This window comes from Podarcis gaigeae (genome assembly GCF_964106915.1).
Source record: "Podarcis gaigeae genome assembly, chromosome: 8".
NCBI lineage: Eukaryota > Metazoa > Chordata > Lepidosauria > Squamata > Lacertidae > Podarcis > Podarcis gaigeae.
The window spans coordinates 64,627,632-64,642,092 of record NC_139684.1 but is presented as its reverse complement, the minus strand read 5'-3'; the positions used below and the strand labels follow the sequence as shown (position 1 = coordinate 64,642,092).

At 44.0% G+C, this 14,461-nt stretch overlaps 1 protein-coding gene across 5 annotated transcripts in view; it reads right to left on the bottom strand.

Moving 5' to 3' along the window:
- Positions 1-1,850: 1,850 nt before the first annotated feature.
- Positions 1,851-14,461, bottom strand: part of ARID1A (AT-rich interaction domain 1A) — a 130,740-nt gene continuing 118,129 nt past the window's right edge. For all 5 annotated transcript variants that reach the window (XM_083750602.1, XM_083750601.1, XM_083750599.1 and 2 more), the window contains 8 exons: positions 11,194-11,326; positions 10,898-11,067; positions 10,607-10,748; positions 9,711-9,836; positions 9,509-9,605; positions 6,882-7,755; positions 6,089-6,219; positions 1,851-4,872 (listed from right to left, as the gene is read on the bottom strand). In XM_083750602.1, the coding sequence (XP_083606728.1) occupies positions 3,160-4,872; positions 6,089-6,219; positions 6,882-7,755; positions 9,509-9,605; positions 9,711-9,836; positions 10,607-10,748; positions 10,898-11,067; positions 11,194-11,326 (3,386 nt within the window). In that variant the 3' untranslated portion in view covers positions 1,851-3,159. The remainder of the gene's footprint in view (positions 4,873-6,088; positions 6,220-6,881; positions 7,756-9,508; positions 9,606-9,710; positions 9,837-10,606; positions 10,749-10,897; positions 11,068-11,193; positions 11,327-14,461) is intronic.

The window sequence follows — 14,461 nt, the reverse complement described above, 5'->3', positions numbered from 1 at the left end:
TATTTGAAAATAATCCTTAATTTAATGTGCACACTGGGTGTGGTGATTGACAGAATGCTGCAACTGGATAACCCTTGTTTATGTTCCAGGTAATAATTTCACGACTGGACCTAATGGTCAGGGGTCCCTTTACCTTTACCCAATACAGTGGTACCTCGGGTTACATACGCTTCAGGTTACAGACTCCGCTAACCCAGAAATAGTACCTCAGGTTAAGAACTTTGCTTCAGGATGAGAACAGAAGTTGTGCTCCGGCGGCGCAGCAGCAGCAAGAGGCCCCATTAGCTAAGTGGTCCTTCAGGTTAAGAACAGTTCCAGGTTAAGAACGGACCTCCGGAACGAATTAAATACTTAACCCGAGGTACCACTGTAATTTCTTATTCTAAAGCCTAAGAATTATCTATGCTTGACCACAGATGAAGACTCAAAGCTGAAACATGTCTGTCCAATTAAGCAAAGGAGTACCCATTTTTAATTGGCATGTGCAGTGTACAGGAGTGCTTTAGTAATATGTGTTTGCCGTGTTTATTTCAGGTTATGGAATATTAAATATCTATTATTATGCTTTTAACTCCTTTTCAAGCACTTTATCCTTAACTCTCCTTAACTCTCCCACATTGTACACTGTCTTTGCCTTGAGCACCATTTTCTGCCCAGGGTTCCTATGGGAGGAAAAGGGAGGGATATAAATGGAGTATTTATTCTTAATAGTAATAGCGAGTAACTCAATGCGGCACAAAGCAGATTGCAGCATCAGCGTAAACATGTCTGCTTGCCTGAAGGAACAACCTGCCCTCTTCTCCCTTGTGTGCTGTTCTGGGGGTTCTCCTGACCTCCCAGAGCCATTTTGGGGAAACAAAAGGGGAGGAGGGGGAAAAGCTCCATTACTATTATGTAGAAGGACAGAACACAAATTTAGCTACCAATTCACAAAGCTCTGTTAATACTGGCTTCACAGAGTTATGTAAATTTATAGCAGCTTTTAACCTAGAAAAGTGCTTTACTGTATTTCTTGTTGTTCTTTATCATGGGTAGGCAAATTAAAGCTCGAGGGCTGGATCCGGCCCAATTGCCTTCTCAATCCGGCCCGCGGACGGTCCTGGAATCAGCGTATTTTTACATGAATAGAATGTGCCATTTTATTTAAAATGCATCTCTGGATTATTTGTGGGGCCTGTCTGGTGTTTTTACATGAGTAGAATGTGTGCTTTTATTTAAAATGCATCTCTGGGTTATTTGTGGGCATAGGAATTCGTTCGTTTTTTCCTTCAAAATATAGTCTGCCCCCCCGCCAAGGTCTGAGGGCAGTGGACCAGCCCTCTGCTGAAAAAGTTTGCTGATCCCTGTTCTTTATGAAAGTTGCTTATTACCATTTCCAACAGGGTCAAAGAAACTGACCTTGTTTCAGAAACACAGAACTAGGAGTGAGGGAGATAGATTTATCCATATATTCTGTATTTTTTACCTGCCATTACCCACTTTTTCAACACCTGTAGATGTCATGAACAGGATTGATTTATAAATTCTTAGCAACATGGCAGGCACACTTTCTTTGGGGCCCTCAGGCAAAAGGTGTTTAAAGTTAAGGTAAAAACTCTTCCAAAATCAAGAACTGCTTACTTTTCTAATCTTCAAAGCAACAACTGTTTCCTGATTTTAAAACAGAAATCCCACGTATTTCCCTTTGGAAGTAGGCAGTCTCTTCCTTTAACCCAGGAGTCTTTTTTTTTTTTTTTTTACTTTTTAGAAATGCAATTTCTAAAATTGCATTTCAATCCAAATTAGAAGTGTGGATGATCCCACTAGGCGGCCTTTTGGGCCATTCAAAAATGAAAACCCTCACAAACATCTTACCAAGATTTAATGTACATTTATTCTTAACACGTGGAACATATAGTATAAAGATTTCATACTGAATAAATGATATTCATTAAGCCAAAAAAGGAAAAAAGGGAGGAATTTACATCAAGTTTTTTTTTAGCTACATCGTCTGAAATACAAATATGCAGAATTCATCACTGAAAAATCTCAATTGTGTTTCTTCATCAGGAACTTCAACTGAACCTAGAACTTTTTCACACCTCGATTAGAAAGAAAAACAAAAAAACAAAAAAACCCCAGGAAAAATAAAACTATAAGTTGATTGGCTGCTGAGACAGCAATGACTTTATACACAGAGACCTGTACAGCATCCTCCAGAGAGAGAAAGAGAGAAATAGAGAAAGAGAAAGAAAGAAAGAGAGAGAGAGAGAGAGATGTCTGGCAAGAGATTAAATAATTGGTGTCTCGCTTTTGCAGGTCATCAACTCGTTTAACTCGTCATACTATAAAGGGGTGCAGGGAGAAGGGGAACAAAACTGCAAGGAGTCTGAGGGCATGTGCAATGTACAACGTCATATATATATACACACGTGGCAGCCATGAGGCTGCAGCTAAAGGTTAAAACCAGTTCTAAGAGGTGATCTCAGGGTTATTCATACAATCAAGGAGGAAGAGAGAAAGAGGTCAGGGTGTTGTAGGTTCACACATGATACTTTGGGGGAAAAGCCTTTTTTTCTCCTCAACATTAACTAAAAACATTTTTAAAAACTACAGCTTGCTGCTGATCCAGCTTTTTTTCTTCTTCAATGTGAGACATTATTACAGTATGTTTACAGTTTAAGGTGTACAGTACATGAAGTTCTACACTCTACTGCACAGGCCTCCATTGGACAAGGTCTGTTAACAACTGGTAGCTTCTTGGTTCCTGCAAGATTGTGAATGTACAACGATAAACCACACAAGAGTTCAGCAGTCACTTTTTTTGTCCTTCAGAGTTTACCATTAAAAACAGTTATGAAAGTAGCGCCTGTTGATGCGGTAACAGGACAAAGTTGTTTTCCCCAAACTCACTGTAAACAACAGCAACTTTGGTTAAAATAAAAAAGTCTTTTTTTTTAAATGTAGGCAGAACTTTGTCTCCTTGAACAGGGGTTTAGGACAGATCTGAAGGGCAGAGGTGAGGGAAGGGGGAATATCTTTTTCCCCAAGGTAGAAGCAGGACAGCGCAGGGCAGACAGTGGATTCTGAGGTGGTTTTGCATAAATAAAGGGCAACAATCAGTTTCTAAGTCCTCCACTCACACACACGCACACAGGGGGTATAGGCATCCCACGGCTGTCATGACTGGCCAATTAAAAACAGTACATCACAAATAACTTGTGAAACCAACGAGTTCATCAGAGGTGACACGGAGATGTCCAACAGCCGTGACTCATATAACGTGAACTCAGAGTGGTTCTCGTCCACTTTGGCCAGGGCGAGCAGCGCTCGAGCTGCCCGACGCATCATGTCTACACTGGTCGGCTCAAAGGGAGGGTTCTGCATGTGCATCAAACTGGCTTGGCTCTGTTGAAACTGAGTGGCTGCCAGGCTGTCCTCCAAGAAGCCTAACAAGTTGCCAATGCTGCCCTTCTGCACAGCAATGGCTCTAGCTGCCAAGCTGTCGCCCTGCGCCAAGTTGGCCAGTAGTACCACAGCCATCTCCCGGCACACCGGGTTCTTTCGGTCACTAAGGAAACGCACCATGGTGCTGTAGAGTTTCTCCAAGCGACTGAAGGGTGGCGTTGCAAGGATCAAATCCACATTGTTATCCTGGATGCTGAGTTTACTGAGGGTTTCCAAAACCAGTCTTTGAGGGGAAAGGACAGCATTAGGCCCCAGGGTTGGAAAAGGATCTTGGGCTTCTGCTGAAGGACACACTGCCCAATGGAGGAGTCCATCTAGGATAGGCAAACAGATGCTCTCAGGGTATGGTGAAAGGTCCAGCTGGCCAGAGATGTTGGCCAATGTGACCAAAGTGTTTTCACGCAGCATCTCCAAGCAGTCCCACCACCACTCCACTTTGTTGCAGCTCACTCCTTGGTCCTGCTCCTCTTCTTTCTCATATGTCAGTGGTGCCTGTTTGCGTTCTGGATGCTTATGGTGCAGGAGAATCAGTTTCCCTAAGATCAGCAGCAGACCAGGGTGTTTAGACATCTCAAAGTCATTGCCTGGCACAAATGATAAACTCCTGATGATGTTAGACACACAGATGCAACGTTTAGACAACGAATCCTGCCAGTCTAGAAGCGTGCAGAGGGGCGTCTCGTCTTTACTGTGAGGTTCGTCCTCCAGGATTTGTATGTTTCTGTGGCTCTGAGCTGGACTAATGCCAAATGGGAATTTACCACTTTCCTTTGCCACCTCCACATTTCTTACTCCCTCCTCCTCTGCCAATGAGCTGGGTCGTGCTGAAAGCATGTCGTCCATGGTAGCTGTTATCCTTTTCTCTGGAGGACTGTCAGATGGAGGGGATACTCCCTCTCGGGTGACTGGGTTGCTCTCAGCTACAGAATGTTTTCGCAAAATAGAGTTGCAAGGAGCTCGCTTGTGAGTCAACGACAGCTCCATTTTGCTTTCAAAGTGGGTTTGAATGTGTTCAGTGGTGTCTCCCCCACCAATCCGCCAGTGCAGCAGCCCGCTCTCAAATTCCTGTACCCGGCCAAGTTTGTCAGAATAATCTACCACAAATGGGTCATTCTTCTGCACTATCTTGACTGGAAGCTTGTCAAATTTACTGACTAGCTTTTCCTCGTTGCTCTCAAGAGGCGCTGTGGCTTTATTTGCAAAGGCAGCCTCCTCCTCCCCTTCCTCTTCCTCCTCACAGTTAGGACTCTGTGGCTCCTCTTTATCCCCCTCTTCAGGAGGAGGACTCGAAGATTTGCTGACCCTCTCAGGATCCAATAGTGTTCTTTGCCCTGGATCTCCCACCTCATATTCCTTCAGGATTCCAAATATTTCTATCAGGCATCGTCGGAAATATTCCACTAGTAGCTCCAACAACCCTGGCAGCTGCAAGGGAACAGAACATGAAATAAGATAGTGCAACATTTTCTTGCCCCTGAAGACAACTTTGGCCCAATTCAGACATAACGCCAAATCATAGTTCTCTCTCCCGTTTGTGTCAAAACCACATATTGTCATTACATCCAAACTGGAAAACTGCTTGAAAACCATGCTCAAACCTTTGTTTACAATTTTGGTTTGCACTTGCCCTAGAAACCAGGGTTTTACCATAGTTTGAATGACAAGTGCAAACCATAGTTTGCCAGTTCAGACATGATGGAAAAATATGGCTTGCTGCAAACAAATAAGGGAGGGTAACAATCGCAGACCCAATGGAAAAAGTAAGTGCACAAGTTCTAGGTTCACTCATGTAGCACCAAACCATAGTTTTATGTTACATCTGAGCCTAGTTTCAAACCTGTAAGTTGAAATGCATATGCTAAAATACAATCAAAACTTTCAATGTTAGTCTGTTGCACTAAAACCAGTGTCTTGAACAACCTTTAAAGAGTCAACAAATTTAATATAGCTTTTATGAATAAATGCCCTGTATATCAGGACCTCTGATAAAGTGGACTAAGGCTTTTGTGGACTAATGCCCCAAGTAAATTGTTTGGGTCTTTGTATTTATTAACTCGCAAATCCTAACCATGGTAGGTCCTTGGCTGCGGTGTTGTTATTGTTGTTGTTGTTTTGTCTTATCCACTCTTCACCATGTTTGTGAACTTCCCTGATTGTGAACCGCCCTGAGACCTCTGGGTATAGGGGGGTGTATAAATTGAAATAATAAAATAATAATAATAATAATAATAATAATAATAATAATAATAATGCCCCAGCACTTAAAATTTCACTGATAAGAAAAAAATGTGTGCACTTACAGTTAACATTCTGCACAGATACAGATACCAGTTAAGTAATGCAAAGTTGTCTAGATTTACATACTTTATATAACTTTGTTACTTCTAGTCATACAGGGACAAGAAGCAAAGACAGGAAACCATATGGCCTGATTTCTGGAAGCCCTATCCACCCCCAAAGATATCAAGCCTAATATTTCAGCCCTAAGGACATTAAATGATTCTCAAGACGCTGAATTCCACACTATGCAGAATACACACAGCCCAAACTTTAGTCACATTTCTATGTTAATCTTTTGCTCATGTCTTTCAATTGCACTTTGAAATTTCAAAAGCCCTGTCTCCTGGAGGTGTCAACTCACCTGGCTAAGGTTGAAGGTCATTATGCTGTTGTCATCATACAGCAGAATGTTTATGGTATCCAAAGCCCACGTACTTTCAGCCAGTAACCCAGATTTCAGAGACATCATTACTCTCCAAGCTTCAGGTGTTCCTGCAACATAGAAACACATTTGATGCAATTTGAACTCCCAGAATGAAATGAAACTAAACCTGTCCCTGAATCCTGCTTTCTACACTGTACAAGAACCAAAAGCAAGTCACCCAGCCAGGTGGACTAGACTTGAATTCTCAATCCATAAGAAATCACCCTTGCACAAATCTAAGAAAGCTCTTGCATGGCTCCCAATGATTTCCATTAGGTTTGCAAAATTCCCTGTGGATTGCATCCAGCACATGAAGGGATACTAGACATAACCACAGCAACCAAGAGCATCTATTTCCAATCTAAGAGTCCTTTCCCTCATAATAATGTAGCACTGAGGAACTCCAAGCCTCCAGGCTTGACAACCCTCATTGGCCCGTCTCTACCCATGACACACCCCTCATTGGCTCTGCTCTGTGTCCTCCTCTAGTGATCTTACCTGGTTGGAATGGGCCCTTGAATTGTAATAATACCTCTTGCTTGCCTGGATGGAGTGGTGTGTGTCCAACCCCCACCCCCCGGATGTGTGGTCCCTGGAAGATTGCCCACAAGTGACTGCAGCCCCTCAGGCTGAAAAAGGTTCCAAATCCCTGCATGATACACCAAAGGGTGTCTTGTGGTCTGGCACACACCACTCTCCCATCAACTCAAGGGAATGAAAGCTCAATTACCAATATCTTTTGTGGTCAGACGTCGTCTTTGTTTCATCACAGGCTGTGTAGCTTCCACTGATCCAGGTGGGAATGTGATGTCCCGTCGTATCATAGGAGGTTGTACAGCTGCTGGTGTTATATGTGAGGCAGGGACAGGAGGCCCCGCCTTTTGCATCTTCATTCCTGAGTGCAGGAATGGAGATTTACTTGGAGAGGTGCGGTTTTCCACCGGTCTGGGAAGAGGTGCTGGACTAGATACCTGAGGAATGTGATTCTGCATGCTGGGTTGGGTCTGGTAGTTGGGCTGGGGCGGCCTTGTCATTGGGGGCACAGGGGCAGAGGGCCCATAAGGAGGCTGGCGGTTTCCATGAGAAGGCCACGGTCCTTCGTGATTAACCCTCTGATCCGGATGTAGCATTTCATCTGTTCGATTCACTCCATGATATGCAGGACCCTGGGGTGCAGAACCAGTAGTCTGCCGGTTGGGATAGCTGTAGCTCATCTCGTTACGCCCTTGCCACATGGTGCCTTGCTGTGGGCCCTCTGGAGTGGACTGTATGGGCCCACCCATCATTTGAGGAGCAATATTCTGCTGTGTGCTAGAGCCTGGGGGAGCAGAGACCCTCTCTCTGACAAACTGGAATGGGAACTGGTTCTGTGGCCCAGCAGCAGGTCGGCGATCTGTGGCAGGGTATGTGTTCGGATACTGGTTATAGATTTCCTGCTGTGAAGGCGGTTGAGCAGTTTGCTGCTGGCTTGGTTGTTGGGTTTGTGCCGGAGGCAGCTGCTGTTGAGCCTGTCCCTGGCCTGTGCTGTACGGTACATTGTACAGTTCCCCTTCGTGTCGTTTGGCTGGGGGGCCATAGTTTCCATCCATCGGTCGCTTATAATTCTGGAAAGAAAACAAAAGCTGGCAATTCATAAGTGGCTCTCATTCTAAGAGATTATGGGCAGGAACCTACAGCATTCACAGAACAGCATGAAGTCATCAGTTTCTTCTCATCCTACTCAGAACTGTTCTCTGGTGTACCAGGGTTTGGTACTAGAAGCTTCAAACCTGATTATCTCCTTGTCCAAAATGAACATCTGTACTCTGTTTACAGAATATGTTGTATATCTGGTTCAGGCTGGAAGAGGTTTTCAATAAAGCACATTGAAAGCTAACCTTATTTTGCCTCCCTCTCTTGCTGTATACAGGGCTATATCAAGGCACTTTGGAGAGGGCCATGGTTTCCTTTATATACTAGGAGGGGAAAACACAAGCACTATCAAATCTAAGACTGGGGACTGGATGCAATTTAACATGATGCTGGTTTTCATAAGCCTTGCTCACCAGGGCCCACTGTACTCGATCACATCAGTAACTGCAAATTTGACTACAGCCACATGGCTCCAGACAATAGAAATGATTTGTGGCAAGGGGTCTGTGGCAAGATAAGCGTGTGCAGAGTTATGCCAAAAATAAAAAGAGTAAAAGGTGCCCACTGCAAACAGCTGGTTAAGCTTCTATAACAGCACTTTTATTATTAATATTTCAACCTTCAAGTATCCTGCTATGGTAACATTATTAAGGCAAAGCTATAAGAATATTCAAATCCTGGATTTTTTTGTTATAGACCACGCTTTACAACTGTAAACACCTTCTCATCCAAGTGAGACATAATTATATTCCAGCTTTGAATTCAAATAAGAAGATAGGAGTCATATATACTGCCAAGACTGAAAGAGAACCCTGTACACAAAATTACACTGTGATTATGTATATTAAGAAATACAGAAACTGAATTCTATACAAAAGGGAGATCTTTGAGGGGTGGACACCTATCCTAAATTTCCTGAACTACGATTTGATTTCGCTCAGCTACATTTTAAGATAATTTTTTACCTTACCACACCAAATTTTTATTGATAAGAAATACATTGAAAAAGAAGAAACAACTAGCAGTGCTTGATTTAACACAGAACACAACTACTTTATAATATGATCATAGGAAATCAAGAAAGCATAAAACAGCGCAGCTACATAAGAACATGATATAATCATAAACAAGCCTTTTACATATGTAGCTTAAGTATGTATACAAACTCAATGAGAAGTGTAAGCTTGCTTTTGCAGGATAATATCAGTTATATTATGTCTAATTTGAGAAAAACAAACTTTCATCTCATCAATGCAAAGAAGTGTTTCTCTTTTCCAGGCTTCTTCAACCTCGGCCCTCCAGATGTTTTTGGCCTACAACTCCCATGATCCCTAGCTAGCAGGACCAGTGATCAGGGATGGTGGGAATTGTAGTCCCAAAACATCTGGAGGGCCGAGGTTGAGGAAGCCTGCATCTTTTTGATCTTTCATATTTGTCAGAGCTGAAAATCTCTGTTCACAACAATATGTTGCAGAGCCAATAATCTTGAATAGAGGCATGGATACGGTTTCTGATTGTAAATCCCCCCCCCCAATATTTTGATACAATACTACACTGAAATATTCAAATGTTTATTTTATTTTCCTTGAATCTTCCTGCCACACATGCCACTCCTTTTGAGAACCACTGAACGAAACCATTACTATCCTTCCCTTCTGTGGCTGCTCATAGGTCGCAACCACCACAATCTTTATCAGTTGAATTGCAAAACCTCAGGGAGCTCACCTGCTGTTGTGGCTGATATAGGGTGGTTTGTTGGCTAGGAAAGGGGCTGCTGGAGGATGTACCTTGAGTGGGAAATTGATTGCCATAGGAATCATGTCTGCAGAAAAGATGAAAGTATTAGTTTTCTTCCCAGATGCACAGAACACCATGGAATTCTATTGTGACTGTATTGCTGACACAACAGAGGCATACTGGAACCTACCGCTGCTGTGGCTGCTGAGGATATCGGCTTGGGGAGTACATCCCTGAATCAGGAGTGGAAGGCATGATGTTGGGCTGGGGTGTTCCGGTTCCTAAATTGGTTTCAGGTCCCATTCCAGCTTCAGTCCTGAAGGAAAACACAGCACACCCTCACACTATAAGCAATTCTAGCCTTCATCTACAAAGAAATAATCTAACGCGGGATGGGGAGCCTGTAGCCCTCCAGATGTTTTTGGACTCCAAACTCCCATTATCCCCAGTCAGCATGGTCAGGGATGGTGAGAGTTGTAGTCCAACATCTGGAGGGCTACTGTTTCCCCATACTTGACCTAACAGCACAATCACCACTGCAAATAAATATAATGCATGTTACAGAACCAGGGCTCTCTTTGCCTTCTGCAGTTCTGTACAATTTTGTACATTTTGTATAGAATTTTAAATTTCTCATTCGTTGTAGAATTTCTAGTCCTCATTGTCTGACAAGGTGGGGTGGTGCTCATGCAAGGCTCCATAGTTCAGGAAACAGAGTCCAGCCATCACCTCATCTGTCACATTTTCTAGTCCTGTTTCACTAACACAATCCTTCAAAGCCTGCCTTGCCCATATCCAGCCCTCCTGCCACTTACATACTCCTGAAAAACATATTCACCTGTAAACCCAAACCAGAGACACATGAATTCTGTGAAAACTGATATTTCTGGGAGAAAAATGCTGTGTTCATTTAGCAAATATTTGCATAACTGTGATTTGCTTGGTATAGGAACATAGGGTCTGTATCTGTTTTCATTTTTGAGAACTGACTTGTTCTAGGGGAAAGGTGGGATGGATGGATAAATCAATCAATCAATCAATCAATCAATCAATCATAGAATCAATGCATCCAGGGTGAATACTCACCTCACTCTCTCATAAGGGCTATAAGGATAATGCTGCCTCTGCCCCATGGCCATATTAGTCATCCCTGGACCTGTAGCACGATTATAAGGATCACCCATACCACTGTTGGGGCCCTGCCCTGAGGACATAAAGGGATCACTTCCTGAAAGTGGAGAAAGGAAACCATCAATCTTCAGCAGGAAGAAATGAAGCTATATTGGACATAAAATTAAAGCTATTTTGTTCCAAAGCTCCTTTCATGGGATTAGAGAGTTTAATGGCTCTGTGCTATAGTATGAAAGATAACATCACCTTTTCTCATACTGCCATATGGATCCTTTGTTTCATAGGATATGCGACCCATCATGTCAGAAGTATTCATGCTGGGCTGGTACCCTGGGTTTGGAGTCATGGAGTTCCTCTTCTGGAAAGTAGGGTCACTGCCATCGGGAAAGGTGTCCTGAAGGCCTACTGAGTTACTCCTGAGCCAACAAAAGGAGGAACTGTTTTAACATGGAAGTCAATCAATGCAATCTATTAGAAAAGCCACAGCCAGGCACAGCAGCCTTTAGGCATTTGTCAGTAGTAGGAAGTTGACTGCGGAATACCTGATGCCTTGCAAAGGGGGCATTTGACTGTGTGGCGTAGATGCAGGAGTTGGGGGCTTCAAGTCTCCTCCTTCTGCCATGGAGCTACTGGTGGACTGAGGTGTCTGAGGGCCCTGCATGGAGCCTGAACCAGCTGCAAGTAGAGAAGAGAGGCATCAGCTCCATGGTAAATAGAAGCTATTAAGAAAAAACCTTGAAGGATTTTATAGCAATGCAAACTCTCAAAGGTAGTACTTCTTGAACAGGGAAGTGCAACTTCCTGAAATCCTAGGATATATTGGGAGTCAATGGTCATCATTTTTATAACAGAACTTGCTCTTTCCTACACACCATAATGCCTGTGACTATTAACCCAAATTTGCTAGGCTTAACTGAAAGGTGCTGTGAACTAGACCACAAAATAAAGTCTCCTAGGAGAAACAATGTTCTGTACTGCATCTTTAGGCAGGGAGGCAATTCCGCATCAGTATGGTCCAGTTTTGCACATGACCAAGAAAGGCATGTTGATGACAGATTAAACACCCAACTCCTAGTTCAAGCGCTTCAAGTAAAAGGTTCTAAAAGCACAGCACAGGGCATCTCCATTGGAGCCTTCCCAGGAAGTCCAAGACAAATTCTTCTATAGAAGGCTAAGGAAAAGGTATCAAGCAGCTACTCTGGACCGTTCGACACAAGACCACTGGAAACTGTCTGAAAATCCAGGTATACAATATCAAAAAGCCAGCTGTGCAGTTTATTGAGTTCTGCTGTTCCAGGCCAACCACAGCCTCTAATGGTGCCATCTCTCAGATTTATACACTCCTACCAGCTAGCGAAAGCCAAACTCTTAATTAAGGTTTCCATTAGTTACCATTTTCGGCACTGATATCCCTTGCCTCAGCCTTGCAAGTTGATGAGTCATTTCAGCTATTCATTAAAATCCTCTAGAGGTCAGCTACAGGTCATGTTTGTTTACGCCCCACCTTCCTGGCACCCTCTCCCTCTGCTCCGCTGCTCCCTCCCAGTCTGGGGACATCTCCTGAGAAGGAAGGGCAGAGGCAAGCCCAGCAGGGAGCTTCATTCATAACCCCTCCCCTCACACCCTCTCCCCATTCATTAGCCTTTCAGCTCCATTCCGTTCCCCTGGGAATCCAACAAGCAAAGTCGCTGCTGCATTCTAATACACTGACATCAGCAGGAAGAGGTTTCGAGACATTCCCTGTGTCGCTGCCATTTGTTGTTCGTCCCCACCCCCTGCTGTCCCTCCCAACTCACAAATTTACAAACTGCTGGAGGGATGCCAATTCCATACACTGTGAATTCAAGCCTAACTGGCTGCGCTTCCCAGGGCACATGTTGCCAGCCATTCATTCATAACCAGGAGCCAAAAAAAGCTGAAAGGGATTGGGGAAGGGAGGGGGAATCATGGAGGGGAGAGAAAGAACAAGCTTATGCTGTAGAAGTCCAGGAGGCAGCATCTAACACACTACTTGTGCAGCACTGTAAGGAGGAGTTTAGCACCACAAATGCTTTAAGGAGAGTGGTAAAGCAAATCAGGACCTAGCACCACAAACCCACACACAATAAATAGGGGGCTTTTGCTGGCTGGAGAACCCTGGCATCTTCCACAAGCGAGCTGTTTGCTGTAACTGCAAGTTTACCCCTTCAGATATACCCCTAAGTGCACAGATCAGCCCCATCCAACCACAGGAACATGGCTTTTTCCAGCCACAAGCATTAGCTTTTCAACAGAAGCCAACAGAAACCAAAGCAGCACAGGACATTTAATTAAAAGAGGCCTGCAGGTAAATCAGCCAAGAGCCAGTTTTTGGAGCTGTACACCTCTTAAAGGGGTAATAAGTTCTAGAGAGCTAGCTATGGTAGCCTCTCACAGCAACTACAAGGAATACTGCGGCACTTTGGAGATTAACAGCATTATTGCAATGTAAATGTTCAATGGTTTCCTGTCCCACTACAGTTGTTGGTCAACACAGCAAAAATGAGCTGGTTTTGTTATCCCCAATTAATGTACTTGTGAGTTTTTAAATTCATACACAGCCTCACCCTTCAAACAAACTTTCATGGAGAGGCTTTACAATAAAAATGCAATAAGAAGATGTATACAATAAATGCAGCAAATGAAACCTACAACCATTATTTTTGAGGTGGTGGGTTAGGGATTATGGGTTTTATCCAACTGAGTTCTAGAGCAGACCTATTGTAATTAATGGACCTTAGTTTGTAATGTGCATTAATTTCAATTGGTCCACCCTAAACAGAACTAGGACTGGATATAACCCTATGAAACCGTAATGTTGACAGCCAAAATGACACCTGTATCCCTGATGCCTCCATCACATAATTTGCCACAGGGGCATCCCCTCACTCATGTGGTGTGGGATAGATAGTGTGTCACTTGGATACTCCAAGCAACATGTCACCACACCTTCTCACAACAACAAAAATTACTGTCCAGGAGGTTCAGGTTCAAATGATGCTGTTGCTATGCATCCTCTCCACTACATTTACTCAGAATAAGCAGCCACAGTATTTTAATATGAAAAGGATTCACACTGCAGGGAGCAGAAGACTGGAAGGATATCCATTTGCTCAAGAGAAGGGGAACAAAGCAACAGGAAAACGGTAGGTACAGATCCTATAATGTCTATCTCAAATTCCCACCATGTCCTCTTCCAGCAATGGATTTCAGACTGGGTCACCAGCAGGGAGCAAGAGCACATCACTACTCTCAGTGATATTTTTACTGAATCCCAGCTAGTGCATTCAGCAACCGAACAGTATTGGACTGCTCAAATACAGTAGTGCCTCGCAAGACGAAATTAATTCGTTCCGCAAGTTTTTTCTTCTTGTGAGTTTTTCATCTTGCGAAGCACGGTTTCCCATAGGAATGCATTAAAAATCAATTAATGCGTTCCTATGGAGACCGCTTGCCAGGCTGGCGGTGCGGAGAAGGGCTTTTCTCCCCACCGCAAGCCTTCAGCACAGGTACAGGAACAGAGGGGAAGGCGCACAGCGCTTCTCTCCTGTTCCCGGGGCTTGTGGTGGGAGGAGGGGTTTTCCTCCCCACCGCCAACATTCAGAACAGCATTCTGAATGTTGGCGGTGGGAAAGAAAACCCTCCTCCCACCGCAAGTCTTCAGGACAGCCTTCCGAAGGCTGCCGGTGGGGCGGAGAGACCTCCTCCCGCCGCCAGCCTTCGGAGCAGCCTTCCGAAGGCTGCTGGTGGGGCGGAGAGACCTCCTCCCGCCGCCAGCCTTTGGAGCAGCCT